We start from the raw sequence: 23046 nt of genomic DNA, 5'->3' as shown, positions 1-23046 counted from the left end.
GCATGCAAAGTCATTAGCAAAAAAAGCATAAAGTGAGAAATGTACATTGAAATGATGTACAACATAACCACATTTATTAAGAATGTATTTTAACATCAAAAGGCAAATTTCAACAATGCAAAAACTGCAATTATGTTTGTACCAACCTAATAGTTACTGTTTATTAGTTATCTATTGTGGTATAACCAAAACCAATTATACTTCCTCCCTCCTTAATTTATGACTCAAAAACAACAATTAACATTTATTATCTTATATATATTCCATAGGTTAGGAATTCAGAAGAGGCTTAGTTAGGTAGTTCTGTCTTAGGTAGGGTTTATCATGAGTTTGTGTTCAAGATATTGGCTGAGCTGCAGATATCTGAAGGCTTTATTGGGGCTAGAGAATCTGCCTCCAAGATGACTCACTCACATATCTGATGGCAAGAGAACTCAGTGTTAAGGGAATCACTGACCAAAACCACCTACACTGGCTAGGCACCACAGTAACCATGTGTATGAGTTATCTTACAACAGGAGGTCCTGGTAAAGAATGTGGAACTAACAAGCTACCACGAACAGGAAGAATTCAGGAAAGGTCAAAAGGAGAGAGGGGATGCTAGTTCATATGTCCTACCAACCTCCCAGAATCCTTCTCACTGGAATCCATCTTGGCTGAGTGATACACCATTAGGAAGGACCCTGAGTCAGAATGATTGGCCAGAGACTATCCAGAAACTAACTCCATTACTATAAACTGAAGACTGTGAGCCACGTGGCAGAGAAGTTCTTCTATGTTCCCTTACCCTGCTACTCTCCACCCAGGCACCCCTTTCCAATAGTCTCTTGCTTTGTCAGCATGTGTGTCTCTTCAGATAATTCATTTTCAAGTGTTAGACAAGAGCCCATTCTTGGGCCCTTGAAGGAGTCCCCCTTCCTGCAACATCAGTTCTTCAACACATGGACTTCTCAATAGGACTTAGAGCCTTGACTGTCCTTATGACACAACAGCTGTCTTCTCCCCTGAGTGAATGATCCAAAAGTGTGAGACAGAAGGCATGCCTTTTTCAGAAATGTAGCCTCAGAAGATGTATACTTTCATTTCTATAATATCCTAGTGGTTATACAGGTCAGCCCCATTCGATGTGAGAGTGGAATACACAAAGGGAAGAATATCAGAAGGTGAGAATCATTGTGGGCCATCTCAAAGCCTGACTACCGCTGTACCCAAGACTAACTTTAGTTTACACTTCTGCCTTCCAGCCATGTGGATAAAACAGGAAAAGAGTCCACTAATTTAAAGTTTGTGAGATTCCTTCTTTCCACCTTCAGCTTTTCTTCAGGAGAGTAGTCAAAACTACTTCTTCAGGCTCTTTAGGAATTCACTTTGAGGCTTTCCTGGAAATGGGTAAATGTAGGTCAAATTGCTTATCAATTGTTTTCACTGTCTTTCATTTATTCTCCCCTATGTGTTGTAACAGAGCTAGTTTAACATCCCTAAGCTTTTGGGAGTGGGGTCATTAATGTGAGATTTTCATTTTGAGGTTTAGATTTCCTCTTTATTGTCTTATTCCTATGTTAGATTTACATGACAAGATGGTTCTTAAAGACAGTATATTCCTATAATCTGTAGGTGATTAATATAGACTTTCCAGTTCCTCTGATAAGTGTCTTTGATCATATTCTAAGTTGTTTGAAAATCAAAATGAGAAAGTCAAATAGCAAGTGTTTGTTAGAAATCAACGATTTTAGGCTTTCTCCTGAACTATCCCTTCCTGAATGCCAGAACATAAGAATAAGTGATGCATACCTTATATATGTGACTTGACCAATCTATGAGCTCTACTGAAATTTTAGTGAAGCTTAATATATACAGAAAAATTTGAAAAACAGCAGCCATCTCCAGTATATTTGATTCTTGACAAAGAAGTTAAGACTATATGAGTTTCCATTTGAAACACAAAAATATTAGGAGATTTTGATTAACAGAAAAGTTTGGTTAAGTCTCATTTTGAATTGCTTCAGTGATTTAACTTCCCATTGTTTACCTATGGAAACACATGTGAGATATTTTTTTCAGTGCAACCATAGTATTTTATAAAAACTCTCAGGAGCAATGATAATCTATAGGAAAATGAAAAAAAAAATTAAAGGGATAGATCCCCGTACTTTGAAATTGTATAAATATTTACCTCTGGATATAAAAATATGGAGGTATATGTTCTCAAAAACTAAGATATGAAACCAACAGATATCTTTTAAAAGTAGTGGATACATTTTCTATAACATTCCAGTACCATATGGCCATGTCTGTTTCATAAGATCATGAGCATGATTCCTCTCCTTTCACAGGAGTCCAGAGTAAGCCCAGCTCATTCTGGAGTAAGAACACTCATCTAGAGGACCTTCATACTTCTGTTGGTACCCACATTTATCCCCAAACACAGCCTCACTGCCATTATCTGTTTTGAGGCTGTTGGAACTAAATTCATTATACTTTTTATCTCTGCTGCTGCTAAGTCGCTTCAGTCGTGTCCAACTCTGTGCGACCCCATACACGGCAGCCCACCAGGCTCCCCCGTCTCTGGGATTCTCCAGGCAAGAACACCGGAGTGGGTTGCCATTTCCTTCTCCAATGCATGAAAGTGAAAAATGAAAGTGAAGTCGCTCAGTCGTGTCCAACGCTTAGCGACCCCATGGACTGCAGCCTACCAGGCTCCTCCAACCATGGGATTTTCCAGGCAAGAGCACTGGAGTGGGTTGCCATTGCCTTCTCCCTTTTTATCTCTATTTGTCAATAAACACAGGAAGCCTCAGATTTCTAAGTCTTTCCTTATCACTTAATAATTACCATCTGGTCTTCCTAGCTTCTATTTTGTTTCCATTTCCTACCCCTTACCAACTCATGAAACCCTTCCATTAGATCTTCTGGAACACTAGTACAACATCCCTTATCTCATTAGCCTCTCAATATTCTCTGCAATTTTTCTTAAACTGATGGTTTACCTTAGTTTACCTTGATGACACTGATTCCCTTATAGTCTTCTCAATTTGTGCCTGTCTTTTTTTTTCCCCCTCCCAATTTTCGTATATCATTAGGCCTGCCTCCGCTTCCTTGCATCTTTTTAAAAATAAATCTCATGTCTTCATACTATACCACCAATTACCCTCCTTGTTGGCACCATCTACCAATTCCTGAGTCAGATTTCCTATACCTATTTCTCTAAGAATAGTTCTTTGTTCTCTATTGATATTTCTAACATTAACTGGTATCTTAAACATTGGTGATTTAAATATCCACTTAGATAACTTTCCAGCATCCTAGCCTCACTTCCTGATGGGGAGAGATGCCTTCAAGTCTTTGCACAAATTGCCTTCTCAGTAAGGTCTTCCCTGATCACAGAATTTAAAACTGCAGCCACTAGCTTCCCTAGTACATGCTATCACTTCGCCTTGCTTTTTCCCCTTCATAGCATTAATCACCTTCCAATGTAAAATACAATTTTGCATTTATTTTGTTCATTCAACTCTCCCACTGAAAGTATGCTTTGTGAATACAGTGATATTTATGTTTTGTTTATTACTATGGGATGTCATAGGTAATCAATAAATAAGTGTTGAGTAAATGAATTTATATAAAGATGTTTCAATATTAAGAAACTGAATATACCAGTAGATCAAAAAGTAAAAATATCATGCTGTTGCTGCTAAGTCACTTCAGTCGTGTCCAACTCTGTGCAACCCCATAGATGGCAGCCCATCAGGCTTCCCCATCCTTGGGATTCTCCAGGCAAGAACACTGGAGTGGGTTGCATTTCCTTCTCCAATGCATGAAAGTGAAAAATGAAAGTCAAGTCGTTCAGTCATGTCTGACTCTAGCGACCCCATGGACTGCAGCCTACCAGGCTCCTCCATCCATGGGATTTTCTAGGCAAAAGTACTGGAGTGGGGTGCCATTGCCTTCATTAAAAAGGCATTTGATCAATCAGAATAGATGAACAGGTTCTTAACACACAACACAAAAGTTAGTATCAGGGTGAATGAGGAAACATCAGAAATATTCTAAAGGGGAGAAATAAATAAAACCATTATTTACTACTATTATGTAACATAGTTCTGGAGGTACTAACTCATGCAATTCAACAGGAAAGAATTAGGAGGTAATTATCACTGTCTGAAGGAAGAGCGGCAGCAGCTGTACGGTGCTGGAGCTGCTGCAGCTGCGTGGCGCTGGAGCGACTGTGGGGAGATACCCCACACCAAGGGCAGAGAAGCCCCAGCAAGACGGTAGGCACTGGAGCAACTTTGAGGAGATACTCCATGTCCAAGGGCAAAGGAGAAGCCCCAGCAAGACGGTAGGAGGGATGAAATAGCGTTTAGAATTAAACCCCATACCCGCCAGAGACGCTCAGAGGAATCAAACAAACCTTATGCGCACCAGGACCCAGAGACACCACAGAGACCAAGACAGAACTGTGTTTGAGTGTCTCCTGTGAAGGTACGGGTCAGCAGTGGACTGCCGCAGGGGCAGGGGCTCTGGGTGCAGCAGACATGGGCTGAGTGCAGCTGACTTGGGTATGGCATAAGCCCTCTTGGAGGAGGTCACCATTAACCCCACCACAGAGTTGCCAGAACTTACACAGGACTGGGGAAACCAACTCTTGGAGGGCACAAACAGAACCTTGTGTACACCAGGACCCAGGAGAAAGGAGCAGTGACCCTAGAAGAGACTGACCCAGACTTGCCTGTGATTGTCCAGGAGTCTCTGGTGGAGGCGTGGGTTGGCAGTGGCCTGCTGTAGGGTTGGGGGCACTGAGTGTAGCAGTGAGTGCATGGAACCTTTTGAAGGAGGTCGCCATTATCTTCATTATCTCCACCACAGTTTGGTCCCAGGTAAATAACATGGAGGGAACACAGCTTCACCCATCAACAGAAAATTGGATTAAAGATTTACTGGGCATGGCCCTGCCCATCAGAACAAGACCCAGTTTCCCCCTCAGTCAGTCTCTCCCATCAGGAAGCTTGCATAAGTCTCTTATCCTTCTCCATCAGAGGACAGACAGATTAAGAACCACAATCAGAGAAAACTAACCAAACTGATCACATGGACCACAGTCTTGTCTAATTCAATGAAACTATGAGCCATGCCTTGTAGGGCCACCCAAGATGGACGGGTCATGGTAGAGAGTTCTGACAAAACATGGTCCACTGGAGAAGGGAATGGGCAAACCACATCAGTATTCTTGCCTTGAGAACCCCATGAATGGTATGAAAAGGCAAAAAGGTAGGACACTGAAAGATGAACTTCCCAGGTCGATAGGTGCCCATTATGCTGCTGGCGAAGAGTGGAGAAATAACTCCAGAAAGAATGAAGAGACAGAGCCAAAGCAAAAACAACACCCAGTTGTGGATGGGACTGGTGATAGAAGTAAAATCCGATACTGTAAAGAGCAATATTGCATAGGAACCTGGAATGTTAGGTCCATGAATCAAGGCAAATTGGAAGGGGTCAAACAGGAGATGGCAAGAGTGAATGCTGACATTTTAGGAATCAGCGAACTAAAATGGACTAGAATGGGTGAATTTAACATAGATGACCATTACATCTACTACTGTGGGCAAGAATCCCTTAGAAGAAATGGACTAGCCATCACAGTCAACAAGAGTCTGAAATGCAGTATTTGGATGCAATCTCAAAAACGACAGAATGTTCCTTTCCAAGGGAAACCATTCCATATCACAGTAATCCAAGTCAATGACCTGACCAGCAATGCTGAAGAAGCTGAAGTTGGATAGTTCTATGAAGACCTACAAGACATTCTAGAACTAACACCCAAAAAAGATGTCCTTTTCATAATAGGGGACTGGAATGCAAAAGTAGGAAGTCAAGAAATACCTGGAGCAACAGGCAAATTTGGCCTTGGAGTACAGAATGAAGCAGGGCAAAGGCTGATAGAATTTTGCCAAGAGAACTCACTGGTCATAGCAAACACCCTCTTCCAACAACAGAAGAGACGACTCTATACATGGACATCACCAGATGGTCAACATCGAAATCAGACTGAGTATGTTCTTTATAGCCAAAGATAGAGAAGCTCTATACAGTTAGCAAAAATAAGACTGGGAGTGGACTATGGCTCAGATCATGAACTCCTTATTGCCAAATTCAGACTGAAATTGAATAAAGTAGGGAAAACCACTAGACCATTCAGGTATGACCTTACGATTATACAGTGGAACTGAGAAATAGATTCAAGGGATTGAATCTGATAGGCAAAGTGCCTGAAGAACTATGGATGGAGGTTCACGACATTGTACAGGAGGCAGTAATCAAGACCATCCCCAAAAAAAGAAATGCAAAAAGGCAAAAAGGTTGTTTGAGGAGGCCTTAAAAATAGCTTAGAAAAGAAGAGAAGCTAAAGGTAAAGAAGAAAAGGAAAGATATACCCATTTGAATGCAGAGTTCCAAAGAATAGCAAGGAGAGATAAGACCACCTTCCTCAGTGATCAGTGTGAAGAAATAGAGGAAACCAATAGAATGGGAAAGCCTATCTCTTCAAGAAAATTAGAGATAGCAAGGGAACATTTCATGCAAAGATGGGCACAATAAAGGACAGAAATGGTATGGACCTAACAGAAGCAGAAGATATTAAGAAGAGGTGGCAAGAATACACAGAAAAACTATACAAAAAAGATCTTCATGACCCAGATAATCATGATGGTATGATCACTCACCTAGAGCCAGACATTCTGGAGTGCGAAGTTGAGTGGGCCTTAGGAAGCATCACTATGAACAAAGCTAGTGGAGGTGATGGAATTCCAGTTGAGCTACTTCAAATCCTAAAAGATGATGCTATGAAAGTGCTGCACTCAATATGCCAGCAAATTGGGAAAACTCAGCAGTGCCCATAGGACTGGAAAAGGTCAGTTTTCATTCCAATCCCAAAGAAAGGCAATGCCAAAGAATGCTCAAACTACCACACGATTGCACTCATCTCACATGCTAGTAAAGTAATGCTCAAAATTCTCCAAGACAGGCTTCAACAGTATGTGATCCATGAACTTCCTGATGTTCAAGTTGGTTTTAGAAAAGGCAGAGGAACCAGAGATCAAATTGCCAACATCTACTGGATCATCGAAAAAGCAAGAGAGTTCCAGAAAATTATCTATTTCTGCTTTATTGACTATGCCAAAGCCTTTGACTGTGTGGATCACAATCAACTGTGGAAAATTCTTCAAGAGATGGGAATACCATACCACCTGACCTGCCTCCTGAGAAATCTATATGCAGGTCAAGAAATAACAGTTAGAACTGGACATGGACCAACAGACTGGTTCCAAATTGGGAAAGGAGTACGTCAAGGCTGTATATTGTCACCCTGCTTATTTAACTTATATGCAGCGTATATCATGAGAAATGCTGGGCTGGATGAAGCACAAGCTGGAATTAAGATTGCCAGGAGAAATATCAATAACCTCATATATGCAGATGACACCACCCTTATGGCAGAAAGAGAAGCGAAGATCATGGCATCTGGTCCCATCACTTCATGGCAAATAGATGGGAAACAGTGGAAACAGTGTCAGACTTTGTTTTTTTGGGCTCCAAAATCACTGCAGATGGTGACTGCAGCCATGAAATTAAAAGACAATTTCTCCTTGGAAGAAAAGTTATGACCAACCTAGATAGCATATTAAAAAGCAGAGACATCACTTTGCCAACAAAGGTCCATCTAGTCAAAGCTATGGTTTTTCCAGTCGTCATGTATGGATGTAAGAGTTGGACTATAAAGATAGCTGAGCACCGAAGAATCGATGCTTTTGAATTGTGGTGTTGGAGAAGACTCTTGAGAGTCCCTTGGACTGCAAGGAGATCCATCAGTCCATCCTAAAGGAAATCAGTCCTGAATATTCATTGGAAGGACTGATGCTGAAGCTGAAACTCCAATACTTTGGCCATCTGATGAGAAGAGCTAACTCATTTGAAAAGACCCTGATGCTTGGAAAGATTGAAGGCAGGTGGAGTAGGGACGACAGAGGATGAGATGGCTGAGTGGCATCACGGACTCAATGGCATGCTGCTGCTGCTGCTAAGTCGCTTCAGTCGTGTCCGACTCTGTGTGACCCCATAGACGGCAGCCCACCAAGCTCTGCTGTCCCTGGGATTCTCCAGGCAAGAACACTGGAGTGGGTTGCCATTTCCTTCTCCAATGCATGAAAGTGAAAAGTGAAAGCGAAGTTGCTCAGTCCTGTCCGACTCCTAGCGATCCCATGGACTGCAGCCCACCAGGCCCCACCGTCCATGGGATTTTCCAGGCAAGATTGGTACTGGAGTCGGGTGCCATCGCCTTCTCCGACTCAATGGCATAAGTTTGAGTAAACTCTGGGAGTTTGTGATGGACAGGCAGGGCTGGTATGCTGCAGTCCATGGGGTCATAAAGATCGGACATGACTGAGCAACTGAACTTAACTGAAGGAAGAGCCTTCCAACTGGAATGAACAGAAAGAACCAGGTAATAACTTGACATACTGAAGGAACAGAAAGAAGGCCAGGGTGGCTAGAACATAATGAACAAGGAAGAAAATGTGGCATTAGATGAAACTGAAGAGGATGCAGGGGCAGATCATCTAAGACCTCAAGGATTAAGATAAAAAATTTGGATTTTGTCCTAAGTGCAATAAGAATCCACCGGGGGTTCTGAGTGAAGAATTCATGTGATACACTTTTTATTTTTATTTTTTTGTTTTTATTTCAGATCTGTATTCCATCTAGAAAGTATTTTTATTTATGGCATGACATAGATATATAACTTAATTTTTCCCCATATGTTAAACCTATTGTCTTAAAACCATATGTTGAACAGTATACCTTTCCCCATAATTTGTAATAAATGCTGCATTCATTACAAACTGGATTCTACATTTATGTAGGTCTGTTATTTGACTATGCATTGCTCCATTGATCTGGTTTTCTATCCCTGTAGTCTTTCACTTGCCCCTCTGGCAGGCATATCTGGGGCTCTGATTCTCTTTGATTTCATCTCCGTTTATCTAATTCTATACAACAATGAAATTAAAAGACACTTGCTCCTTAGAAGAAAAGTTATGACCTACCTAGACAGCATATTAAAAAGCATAGATGTTACTTTGCCAACAAATTCCATCTAGTCAAAAATATGGTTTTTCCAGTAGTCATGTATGGATGTGAGAGTTGGACTATAAAGAAAGCTGAGTACCAAAGAACTGATGCTTTTGAACTGTGATGCTGGAGAAGTCTCTTGAGAGTCCCTTGGACAGCAAGGAGATCCAACTAATCCATCCTAAAGGAAATCAGTCCTGAATATTCATTGGAAGGACTAACGCTGATGCTGAAATTTCTCTGGACACTGTGGGAAGTTTCCAAAGGAGCAAGAGTGGGAGCAGGGAGATGAATCAAAAGAGAATCATAATGGTCCAGTTGAGAGGTGATGGTGGTTTGAAAGATGATGGTAGTTGTTGTGGTAATAACAATTAGATGGATTTAGAATATATTTTGAAAGCAGAGCCAATGAGACTTGCTGATGAATTGCACATGAGGTATAAAGAAGAGAGAAATAAGAAATGATTTAAATTTTTAGCTTGTGTAATTGGGTGAATGTTGTCTTCTCTTGAGATGAGTAAGATCAATAGGAAATAAGGTTGGGGAAGACAAGAGTTCTGTTTTGGACATGTTAGGTTTGCACTGCCTATTAAACAAGTGGGAGATGTCAAGTGAGAGGTTTGTTATAGGAATCTGAAGCTCACTGAAGGGATTAAGACTATACAGATGAGCAGCATTTAAAACCATGGGACTAGATAGAAATATATTAGAGAAATAATACATAGGTCTTTTTCAGAGACCTAGAGAACTTCAGGCAGGAGAAGAGCCAGTGATCTGGAAGCAAAGGAGATGAGGAATGTCCAGAGATTTTGGAGGAAAACCAGGAGAGTGAGGTCATTAAAGAGAAAAAAAGTGTTTAGGGTAAAATAGAAAGTGTCTTGCTACAGGGAACTAATGAAAAAGTGGTCAACCACAGAGTCTTTAAAAAATAAGAAATTCTCTACCATCTGAAAGTAGTTCTTGTTGGTGCCTTCATTTTAAAAAAGCACTCTTTAAGATTAAAATGAAATGTTTTCTGACAAAATAGACTTCATTTAGTTACAGAGTCTTAATATAAAACAATTAGAAATTGAGTGCTGTTTGTAAAAGAGTAACATCAAATCAGCTAGAGAGATAAATGTATCATGTTTTGAATTAGGTTTTGTGAGTAGACAGATTAAAATTCTATTTTAAATATAAAGTTTATTAAAATAAATACTTTTGTATTCAAAAAAAGAAGGAAGGAGTAATCAACAGGGTAGAATATTGCTGAGTGGTCAGTCTCATGTCTTCAACCTCTCTTTTTCTAATTTTATCTAGGACAACTCTTCATTTTTTAGGATTGTTCCTCTTATTGCAGGATTTAGAGAATTCCTGGCCCCTGAGTACTAAAGGTCAATAACATCCTGTAGCCAAAAATGCCTTTACCCATTTCTGTGTGCATGCTGGTCATGTCCAACTCCTTCCAACCCCATGGACTGCAGCCTTGCCAGATTCCTCTGTCCATGGAATTTTCCAGGCAAGAACACTGGAGTGGGTTGCCACTTCCTACTCCAGGGGATCTTCCCCACCCAGGGACCAAACCTGAGTCTCTTGCATCTGTTGCCTTGGCAGGCAGATTCTTTACCACTGAGCCACCTGAGTAGCCTCTACCCAATTCTAGAAGTCCCCTAAGGGCCTGTACCATGACTACTTCTTTATGGTTTGTTCATTAAGTCTAATGACATATAGTAGTCACTCAATAAATATTATATGAGTAAGTGAATGGATTCCTGTCATTAACTGAAAAGTACTTTCAAAAATCCCTAAATCAGGCCTCCTCTTCACCACCCATCTCCTCTCTCTCCTCCCTTTCACTGGTAAACTGTCTCAAAGAATAATCTATATTTACTGCCTTCTCTTCCTCATTTCTTCTCCACTTCTCAGCTTTCTGCAACCCAGTGTTAACCCCTATCATGCCTCTGAAGCTGCTCTCTTTCAAAAATCACCAGACTTCTTAATCCTGCTTTACTTCTCTGCAGCCGTAGATACTATTATGGTTTTCCCCATCTCTGTATATCCTTTTCTGTTCCTTTCCTTTATCCATCCCTCAAATATTTATATTTTCTATGGTCTATCTGTGAATCCACTTGCATGGATTCAGAAGGTTCTTCCAGTTCTGGTTCAAGAATTCTGGACCATATATTTAAAATATTTGATGAAACCGCCTCCAAATGACATAATCAAAATGTAAAATTACTGATTTTGCTACCAAGTAATATATATAGGACATCTTTCACCCTTATTCAATCCATGACCTTAAGCCCATTTCAAACTCCCTCCCTCCCTCTCTCTCTCTCAATCTATCTATCTATACCTTTCTCATTACAGGGAACTTTTTTTTTATTACATACTGCAGCTAATGGGATCTTCCCTAACCAAGGATCAAACTTGCATTCCCTGCAGTGGGAGTGAGGAGTCTTAACTACTGGACCAGTAGAGAAGTCTTATAGGGGACTTTTATTTTCAACTCTACTAATTTTGGTATTATTTAAAACTTTAAATATATATAACTTCCATCATCAGATATATATTAAGTCTACACAGTTAGATTAGCTATTAAGGAGGTATTCATCCCCCTACCATCATTGTGGAAAAATATTATGATATTAACCATAATGTATGTATATTACTGAAAGAACTATTAGAAATTTAATTGAAGGTTTACTGTGCTGCCTGGAGCTGATAATGAGGAATTGTATTACAGCTCAAATATCTTTCTCCCTGCCACACAGTCTGATATATAACCAATCAAGTAAAGTTAGCATAATCAGAAAGCCTAGAAAAAAAGGTGTCCATTCTCCAGAATTTTAAATGGAAAAGAGAATCCATTCCATTATCAAGCAGCCAAATCTATTTATTTATAAGAAGTAAATGAAAATGACTGTTTTAACCTTGAGAGAAATTGGGATTTGAGAAGCATACCATTCAAAAAACAAGTGAATTCTCAGAGGATGTGCAGACACTTTGCTCAGAATGATTGCTAGCTCCTTCTGAGATGAATACATGTGATAAACATGTGACTCCTGATTGTGTCTGCCAGATGGTGACTGACTCCCATCCTATCCCTGACTCTCACTCCATTCCCAGTTAGATTTAGAGATGGAGTAAGGCTCATATCCCAGTGAGGAGGTGACAATGAAAAATAAAAACAGGCTTAATGTCTTGTTTTCAAAGTCACATCAGCATGTTCCCTTATCAATAGAAATCCATTATAGTAGGAGCACCAAAATATTATATATCCATTGCAGCTCAAAAAGAGTATGAAGCCATCTGCTGGCTTGTTCCTGCTCCTAGAACAAATGATGGGCCATTTGGCAGAAAATCAAGAAACCTAGTCATTCATTTTTGGATTTTAGAGATAGTGAGCTGTTAAACACCCATGGGTAAAGATGGAAATCCACTGACCTACCTCTCCACTGCACCCATCCTCATTCCTGCCATCAACAGTCCTATGGGGAGGCCTCCTTACACATCTTTAACACCTAAAATTCCTTTTTAACACTCCCCAGCTTACACCCAAGAGGTCAGGTACCACAGACATCCCTGTTTGTCAGGGATAGGCAGGCTCCCATTCTTCTCACCTTGCTTCTATGACAGTTTCCTGGCTTCTCCATCATCGTCTGTATCTCTAAAGCCATGCCACAATTCCAACCTCATTTTGTTGACCTAACGTCTCTCAGTTTTCAATACCTAGCCTGGAAATTGACTGATAATTTACAATGTCTATTTGAACTTTGATTATTGAGCCTTCCCAGGGATCATCTATTCTGTCTTCAATTAGTCCCATTTCTGCAAGTTTCCTAGTATCCCTCTCCATACTTCCCCCTCTCCAAACACACACACTTACTACTTAAAAACAGTTCTACTTCATTCCAAGCCAGACGCAAAGCCAGCAAGCAGTCTGTGGTAGTATATTCTAACCCCTACAGAGAATAAACAGCAATCTGAAAATCAACATCTCTAGTCTCTATCTTTGAATTCCATACATATTTGTATTTCAAACTCAGTATAGCCCAAACTTAATATTTTTGTTCTAGAACTTGTCTTCTTTCTTTTGCACTCCATACCCGATCCCTAAAAAACAAATAAAGCCACCTTTTGTTTACTCTCATTCTAGAAGTAATACAGAGTAGTTATACAAAATATAGAAGATTCAGATGAGCAAATATGAATTAAAAAACATAAGCCTGCTATCCAGATATAAACCACTTTACCTTCGCATATCTTGATTAATGCCATCACCATTCACCCAGCCACCCAAGCTAGAAATCTGACTCCTGTTTCTCCCTTGCACACCACATTCAACCACTTTCTAAATACTATCAATACTACAATTGAGAGCTTCCCTGGTGGTTCAGTGGTAAAGAATCCGCCTGCCCATGCAGGAGACACAGTCCAATCCCTATCTGGTAAGACCCCACATGCTGCAGAGCAACGAAGCCCACACACCACAACCACTGAAGCCTGCCCACTTAGAGCCCATGCTCTGCTTCAAGAGCATGGGCTGCATGCAAGCCACCTCAGTGAGAAGCCTGCACACTGCAACAAAGAATAGCCCCTACTCACCACAACTATTAAAAAAAAAAAAAGCCCACGTGGCAACAAAGACCCTGCATAGCCATAAATTAATTAATTAATTCAAAAAATACTACAATTGATCCTTGAACAACATTGAGTTTGAACTGTGTGGGTCCACTTATCTGTGTATTTTTTTTTAAAAATACATACATACTACAGGACTACACATCTGCAGTTGGTTGAATCCATGGGTGCAGATTCACAGATGTAGAGGGCCAACTATAAAGTCAGAATTAGATTTCTGACTGTATGGAGTGTAGGCACCCCAAACCCCCACATTATTCAAGAGTCAACTGTATCTCCAAAATGTCTACTGAAACCACTTTTTCCTCTCTGTCCCCACAGCCATAGTCCAGGCTCTTATTTCTCTTACCTGAACTAGTGCAACTATCAGCTGGTTTTCCTATCACCAGTCTCCCAAACTCACACTCATCTTTTACCATGATGCTGCTGCTACTACTGCTAAGTCGCTTCAGTCGTGTCCGACTCTGTGCGACCCCACAGACAGCAGCCACCAGGCTCCACAGTCCCTGGGATTCTCCAGGCAAGAACACTGGAGTGAGTTGCCATTTCCTTCTCCAATGCATGAAAGTGAAAAGTGAAAAGTGAAAGTGAAGTCGCTCAGTCGTGTCCGACTCTTTGCGACCCCATGGACTGTAGCCTACCAGGCTCCTCCATCCATAATCTCTACCAAATTCTACACCATAATCTGCCAAAATAGAGTTGTTCTGAAATATACATCTACTCATTTAACTCACCCACTTTAAAATGTCTAAGAACTCTAAACCCCACAGTAAGTCCAAATTTCATGGCATCTGAGTCTGCTCAGGCTACCAAAACAAAGTACTATAGACTGGAAGTCTGAGTATGCCAGACATGCCAGCATGATTGGCTTCTGGTGAGAGCTCTCTTTCTGGCTTATAGATGGCTACCTTTTCATTATGCTCACATGGCAGGGATAGAAAGCAAGCAGAGAAAGCACTCTGGTGTCTCTTTTATAATGGCACTAATATCATCATGATGGCCCTACCCATGTGACCTCATCTAAACCTAGTTACCTGCCAAAGGCTCTATCTCTGAATACCATCACGTTGGGAGTTAGGGTTTCAAGATACAAACTGAGGGCGACACAATTCAGTCTGTAACATATGGTATGATATCCAAAGACTTTTACAACTAGCTCTAAGCTGGGTATTCTGTTTTATTACTCCATGCCAAAGAATCTTGGGGCTCGAAGACCATTACAAATAGTTCTCAAAACACATTGTATATTATACTTCCACAGCACTACACCTTTGTTCACCCTATTTACGCTTCTTAGACAGCTCCAACCTGGCAAACCATTATGTCCCTCAGATGTCATCAGATGCCACCTGTATTGTGAAGTTTACCCCAATTTCCTCTTTTTTGTACCCAGATCACTTTGCATACACTTCTATCAAATTCAAACTGGGCCTAGGTTCAAACTGTAGTTCTGCCAGAGTCTAAATGCATGACCTTAAGCAAGTTACTTAACTTCCTTGTGCTTCAGGAACTGTATTTATAAAACAGGAATAATAGCACTTATTTTGTCGAGTTTTGATGTGAAGATTAATGAGTTACTATGTGCAAAGTTCTTAGGGAAATGCCTGGCACATAGTAAGCATTGTATCAATTGTTTGTTGTTATTATATCATGTTAAGTGAAAACAACCAGGATAAAAACTTTTATTTATGGACTGCAAATGTAGGGAAATGGCTTCACCATGGCACTCTGGCAATCTTGCACTATTCACATAGGCCATGTAGGCAAGGCTCAGCTGCAGTCTGCCCGAGGTCTTGGCAGAACATCCTGTAATTATCTTGGAGCTTGAGAAGACAGGTGGTCTTGTGAGGAGCTGTCTCAAGGCTGTTTCTTATCTGTCTTTCCACTTTGTGGGAAGCTCCCTATCTTGCAGGAGGCTGTCATGAGGTTCCAACAAAGCAAAGGACTTTCCACCTCCCTTGCCCTGGGTATAGATGCAAGCTATAAAACCGCTTAGCTGCAGTCTAGAGTTGGTTCTTCAGCAAGAGTGTCTCACTACTCATGTTACCTGTCATCTGGCTCCTGTAGTTCACTGTTGTCCTGTGGGGCAAAGGGACATGGGGATCTGACACCATGGTGATTCTGCTTATGCCATTTGTGTAAATCATAAACTACATCCTTTGGGGCTTATTTCCTTATTGGATGGATCTATGAAAATCTGTGCTGCTTATGGACTGTTTGATCTCTTAACAGTAATCACCTGGAGAGAAGGAGAACCTTATATTTATTTTGTTTAACACTGCAAGTATCTGGCCTACAGTAAATGCTCAATAAGTATGTGTTGAATTTTAAAAATTACAGAAAACAATGATAAATATGTATTCAAAGATAGGTATCAAATCCATTATAGTAGAAGTCTTGTGGGGAGGAATGGAGAGTATAGAAGATAAAAGATAAAATATGATTTAAGATAAAATAAAATAGAAGGATTCTACTCACGAGGATTAAAGAAAAACATGCATGCCATCTAGGAGAAAAGGCCCTCTAGACTCTCTTATGTTAGTATAAGAGACCTTGTAAGCTTGACCTTATTTTCTCAACTGTAATATAAGGAGGAAATCCTAAATCAACATCTTTCAAACTGTGTTCCAAAGAGCCCCAATTTTTCTCCTAGGAGCTGTGTCATGGATGATAGTACCCGTTTAACTAAGGCAGCAGTATTTGTTTTATATGTTTGGCTTTCTCATAGAATTTTGCTTGAAGAAAAGGGCTGGCAACCCAAAACAAAACAAACATGCAAACCACTGGCCTAGTTCTAGCTCTAAAATTAATGTACAGCATGATAATAGTTGATAATGCTGTACTGAATACTGGGAAATTGCTAAGAGAGTAGACTTAAGGTGCTCTGCCCACACACACACACACACATAAATGGTAGGCAAGGAGATGGTATGTTAATTAGCTTGACTGTAGGAATCATTTCACTATGTCTATATATATAAAATTAACATATTATATGCTTTAAATATACACAATTTTATTTAAAAATAAGATGCCTAAATATAGATTAAGGCAAGGGAAGCTTGGTAGCTACAAACTCAGAATTGGAGCAGCAGGCATAATTTGGATAATGGAACTCTCTGGTTGGGGTTAGAAGGAAAGGGTGGAAGGTTTGCTGAAAACATGCATATTCCTAACTCTGATTTTTGTTTAGGACTCACTCTTTGATTTAGGACTCATAAATCTTGCTTTCTTATAAGGAGTCTGGAGAGGGTAAAGGAAAGGTGGCTCTTATACATTTTTAAACCCCAAATCAGTCCTTGTATTTAAATAGATTGTTTATGGTCCTATTATTGGGTTGGCCAAAAAGTTCATTCAGGTTTGCCTGCAAGATGTGATGGAAAACACGAACGAACTTTTTGGACAACCCAGTACCTTCCTCAGCTTTAGCAGATGGCTTCTTCTTAAAGTCTCTGTGTCAGATTGTTACATAGAAATCAGATCCAGGCCCCAAACATCATATTTAGCTAATTCTAAGGTGCTATTTTCCTCACATTTTTATGTTTCTCTTATTGGGATGAATCACACAATCAATGTTCATATTTAATGTGGTAGTATACGTATTTTTCCTTTGTTGCTAAACAAATGGCATATCTACAATTTGATGATGTCGTAGAGTTGAGGAAATGCCATATTATTAACAGAAATACTAAGCTTAAAATTTGTGCAAGAAATGTTTGAGATGAGGTCATCAACCTCTGCAGTCAGAGCCTTCCCAGTGGGGTTAAGTAATGACAGTGGATGTCATCATAAAATTCAAGCAAAAGATTGTTTTTTTTTTTTTTCTTTTTTGAGAGACAGCTTACCAGTACACCATTGTCCACAATTATTCTTTATTCTTGCTTACACTCAATGCTTACCCAAATAGGCCATGCTATTTCATGCCTGGATACCTTACCATGTGCTCTTTCTTCTGCTTGGAATGCTCTTCTTGGAATGTTGTCCATTGGAGAAATCCTATCCACCCAACGTTGATCCCTTTCTACTTTGTCACCAAATACCTGGTATTGCCTCTAAATATGTACTTACCACACTGAACTACAATGATTTATTAGGTTTCCATTCCCTTAACTGTAAATTCCTTGATGGTAATTGACTGTTTATTATTTGTCTTTGCATTCCTAATACTTAAGGACAGTGCCTAATAAGCAGTAGTATTCAATAACTATTTAAAGATTGAATGTATGAATAAAAAGAATGCTATACATGTGGTGTAGTGCCATAGCATGAACAAATATTTCATTTGTTGCTGGCATTCAAAGGTATTCATGTCTTGTCCAAACCTTCTGAACTCCTGGTAAAATTACAATTGTCAACACAGAGCATAATTGTTAGTAATAAAATGAGTTAATTTATGCTAGTTTTATTTCTCCAATCAATTATAAGATCATTAGAGGGGGAGATCAAGTCTTTTTCTGTACATACCTGTTTCAGATAAACTATACACTCCTATTCTGAGGTGTGATTTAGTTTCCAAGATTCTTCACTCAGAATACCTTTATTATTGATGCTAGTCAGGACTGGAAAAGGTCAGTTTTCATTTCAATCCCAAAGAAAGGCAATGCCAAAGAATGCTCAAACTATCGCACAATTGCACTCATCTCACACGCTAGTAAAGTAATGCTCAAAATTCTCCAAGCCAGGCTTCAGCAATACGTGAACCATGAACTTCCAGATGCTCAAGCTGGTTTTAGAAAAGGCAGAGGAACCAGAGATCAAATTACCAACATCTGTTAGATCATCAAAAAAGCAAGAGAGTTCCAGAAAAACATCTACTTCTGCTTTATTGACTATGCCAAAGCCTTTGACTGTGTGGATGACAATAAACTGTGGAAAATTCTGAAAGAGATGGGAATACCAGACCACCTGACCTGCCTCTTGAGAAACCTGTATGCAGGTCCGGAAGCAATAGTTAGAACTGGACATGGAACAACAGACTGGTTCCAAATAGGAAAAGGAGTACGTCAAGGCTGTATATTGTCACCCTGCTTATTCAACTTATATGCAGAGTACATCATGAGAAACGCTGGGCTGGAAGAAGCACAAGCTGGAATCAAGATTGCTGGGAGAAATATCAATAACCTCAGATATGCAGATGACACCACCCTTATAGCAGAAAGTGAAGAGGAACTAAAAAGCCTCTTGATGAAAGTGAAAGAGGAGGGTGAAAAAGTTGCCTTAAAGCTCAACATTCAGAAAACAAAAATCATGGCATCCAGTCCCATCACTTCATGGGAAATAGATAGGGAAACAGTGGAAACAGTGTCAGACTTTATTTTTGGGGACTCCAAAATCACTGCAGATAGTTTGCAGATAATTCTCCAATCAATTATAAGATCATTAGAGGGGGAGATCAAGTCTTTTTCTGTACATACCTGTTTCAGATAAACTATACACTCCTATTCTGAGGTGTGATTATTCTGAGGTGTGAATTTTTCCAAGATTCTTCACTCAGAATACCTTTATTATTGATGCTAGTCAGGACTGGAAAAGGTCAGTTTTCATTCCAATCCCAAAGAAAGGCAATGCCAAAGAATGCTCAAACTACCACACAATTGCACTCATCTCACACACTAGTAAAGTAATGCTCAAAATTACTGGACACCAGATTTACTAGTGTATATTGCCAAAGTGAGTTGCATTTCACACTCTTGGTTAGATCCAGTAAGGTAGTCTCACTGATATCACTGGTATCGCCATTGTTACACAGAAAGAAACATCCTTTGCTTGGCAAATGATTTGATTTAATTTCATTGCTGAGCCATGAAATTAAAAGACGCTTACTCCTTGGAAGAAAAGTTATGACCAACCTAGATAGCATATTCAAAAGCAGAGACATTACTTTGCCAACAAAGGTCCGTCTAGTCAAGGCTATGGTTTTTCCAGTGGTCATGTATGGATGTGAGAGTTGGACTGTGAAGAAAGCTGAGCACCGAAGAATTGATGCTTTTGAACTGTGGTGTTGGAGAAGACTCTTGAGAGTCCCTTGGACTGCAAGGAGATCCAACCAGTCCATTCTAAAGAAGATCAGTCCTGGGTGTTCTTTGGAAGGAATGATGCTAAAGCTGAAACTCCAGTACTTTGGCCACCTGATGTGAAGAGCTGACTCATTGGAAAAGACTCTGATGCTGGGAGGGATTGGGGGCAGGAGGAGTAGGGGACAACAGAGGATGAGATGGCCGAATGGCATCACTGACTAGACGGATGTGAATTTGAGTGAACTCTGGGAGTTGGTGATGGAAAGGGAGGCCTGGCGTGCTGCAATTCATGGGGTCGCAAAGAGTCGGACATGACTGAGCAACTGAACTGAACTGAACTGAGCAATTTTCATGGGAGAAATAGAAAGGCTCATAATAGTTTTATTTATTTAGGGCCTAAAATTTCTTTAGAGTTTAGAGTAATTCGCAATATCAAACATCAAAAACATAATCTTACAGTCATTTAAGAGAGAGAAATTTGAATATTACTGGTAAAACCCTGGGAGCTAATTACTTCAAGATCACTTGAAACCTAACTCATTAGAGCTTGAAAAATCTCCTGAGGTCCTTAAAGATGCTATTCTCATTATTTTATTTGATCCATTGAATGTCTTAGATTTTGTTAATAAGAGAAAACCTGAAATTTATGCAAAAGAGAATCCATTTACCATTTGCTTAAGGAAAAATCTTAAGCATCTCCTATGGGCACCTCAGTATTCTATGTCATAGAGTATTCTAAGAGAGGGATGGGAAAATACAGATGCACAGCCTCTACTCTCAAAAAATAAACTCCCAGCACCAAACACCATAATTACTAGTGTATATTGCCAAAGTGAGTTGCATTTCACAGTCTTGGTTAGATCCAGTAAGGTAGTCTCACTGATATCACTGGTATCGCCATTGTTACACAGAAAGAAACATCCTTTGCTTGGCAAAGGATGCTCTCCAACATGCTGTACGTCATTCAGATAAGGGAGCCAAAAAACAATTTGGATGTCTTTTTAGAGTGTTAAGTCAGTAGTTCAGATCCAAAATTTAAGGGAAAAAAAATCCCCTTTTACATTCCCTAATGTAAGCTGAGTCATTAAAAGATATAGTATATTAATGCATATATATGGAATTTAGAAAGATGGTAACAATAACCGTGTATGTGAGACAGCAAAAGAGACACAGATGTATAGAACAGTCTTTTGGACTCTGTGGGAGAGGGCGAGGGTGGGATGATTTGGGAGAATGGCATTGAAACACGTGTAATATCATATATGAAACGAATCGCCAGTCCAGGTTTGATGCGGGATACAGGATGCTTGGGGCTGGTGCACTGGGATGACCCAGAGGGATGGTATGGGGAGGGAGGTGGGAGAGGGGTTCAGGATGGGGAACACGTGTACACCTGTGGAGGATTCATGTTGATGTATGGCAAAACCAATATAATATTGTAAAGTAATTAGCCCCCAATTAAAATAAATAAATTTAAATTTTAAAAAAGATACAGATATAAGAGATAAGACAGATTCAGGGAAGGAAATATTTCATTCTGATTGACTGTCAACTCATCAGAAATTAATAACCAATCAGATGGTATGGATAGGACAGAACTAGGATGAAAGAAAATTCAGTCCAGATTGGGTGGTGCTATTAGGCTAGAAACAGTGTGTTACATCATACGATTCTATTTATTTGTAAATCTTATCCACATGTGTAAACTTTTTATTTTGTACATGTTTACCAATTTTAAACAAATAGTCTATTCTATTATTTCCTTAGTGCCTCAAACATAGCAACCACTATTTTTAAAGGGCTTACAGCCTTGCATAACAGTCAATTTAACTATAATGGTCATATGGAAAATGGGGAAGAGGGGAGAGGCTTACCACCAGATCTTTGCAACATGCAGTTGACGCATCCTTTCTGGTCAATCCTAGGAACATATCTTCTGTTCCCACTTGCTGTTTGTACACAATTTCATATCTGAAAAAAAGCCAGTGATATAGAGACTCAAATGAAAGAGCAATTTCCTGTCACAGAGCAGAAAACTAGAAACTTATGAGGACATAGTACTACAAAAAATAAAAGGACAAAATAAATAAAGTGCTTGCAGTTTTTCAGGCATAAAGAAAATAGAAGTCAGAAATTTAGTCAAAAACACCTAAAACTGTAAAGCAGGATTTATGTTGTATATACTTAGTTGTCTAAAAATAAAAGTTAACTGTTTCAGAGCTATACAAACAGTAAAAGTAGAAGGAAAAAGGAAGGTCCTTTCCTGGAAAACAATGGCTCAGAAGAATAGTGGGCCCATAATCTAGGGTTTCATGGATAGAAAGAAACCTTATGCCAAATTTAAGCCACAGAGTGAGAAAAAATCCAGGCTTAGTACTCTTTCTGTCATTAACTGTATGATCTTGGTCAAGTCCCAAACTCATGTGGTCTCAGCTTCTGGATTTGTACAATTTATGGAAAGGGGTGAGTTTGAACTAAATGATCTCTATTGTCTTTTCCACCTCAAAAATTCTACAGTAGAAATACTGATCATGTAGACAACACAGCTACAACTACAGTGTTTAGAATCTACAGAATCCTTAGTTCAAGGAATGATTTTCCTGGTATTTTACCTCACACAAGACAATCCACAAACTTTCCTAGGCCCCAAATTTGGGACCCTAGGGATACAGTGGTTTACAGAAACCCCCAGCCATAAGTGAACCCTATCTTTTTAGATGGAATGAAATAAGCAAACATTTACAAATAATCTTGTCTGTTTAATCCTACTCTAATGAAGAAATGGCAAATCTCTGGATAGAAAGACTAAAGGACAACATTGAACTTCTGACCACTTGCGAACTGGAATACCCAAGGATGAAAGAGGGATTTCTCTGAGTTGGAACAGGACTAAGAGTAAACAGCATTTTGAGATGGAACACTTTTTTCTTAATAGACTATAACAGCTCCCAGGTATTTACACAGGTGAAACCGGGTTAAAACAAAACAGAAAGATATTGATCTACATGCCCTGAACTCCCACATGGATTTGCTCTAGCTGTTGCCCTTCCCCTCATCTCCAGATGCAATTTTCCAACTGCCTTCTATGTATATTTGCCTGAAGGTCCCACGGCACCTCACAATCCACACACCCAAAATCAAACTCCCACCACTTCTACTTCACTACATTCCCAATCGCAGTTAATGGCTTCACTCTTCATCCAGTCACCCAAGCGACTAATCTCAGCATCATCTTTGATGTTTTCCTCTTATTCATCATATCTAATCAAATACCAAATCTTCCTTC

The 23046-nt window shown here is 39.7% G+C and overlaps 1 protein-coding gene across 3 annotated transcripts in view; it reads right to left on the bottom strand.

The window, feature by feature from the left end:
- The window catches only part of DNAAF6 (dynein axonemal assembly factor 6), a 47995-nt gene that overhangs the window by 9235 nt on the left and 15714 nt on the right, over positions 1–23046 (bottom strand). For all 3 annotated transcript variants that reach the window (XM_070784618.1, XM_070784617.1, XM_070784616.1), the window contains exon 5: positions 21635–21731. In XM_070784618.1, the coding sequence (XP_070640719.1) occupies positions 21635–21731 (97 nt within the window). The remainder of the gene's footprint in view (positions 1–21634; positions 21732–23046) is intronic.

The sequence above is a fragment of the Bos indicus genome, chromosome X, assembly GCF_029378745.1.
Source record: "Bos indicus isolate NIAB-ARS_2022 breed Sahiwal x Tharparkar chromosome X, NIAB-ARS_B.indTharparkar_mat_pri_1.0, whole genome shotgun sequence".
Lineage (NCBI taxonomy): Eukaryota > Metazoa > Chordata > Mammalia > Artiodactyla > Bovidae > Bos > Bos indicus.
The sequence above is the reverse complement of the archived record's forward strand: the minus strand, read 5'-3'. Positions and strand labels throughout refer to the sequence as shown.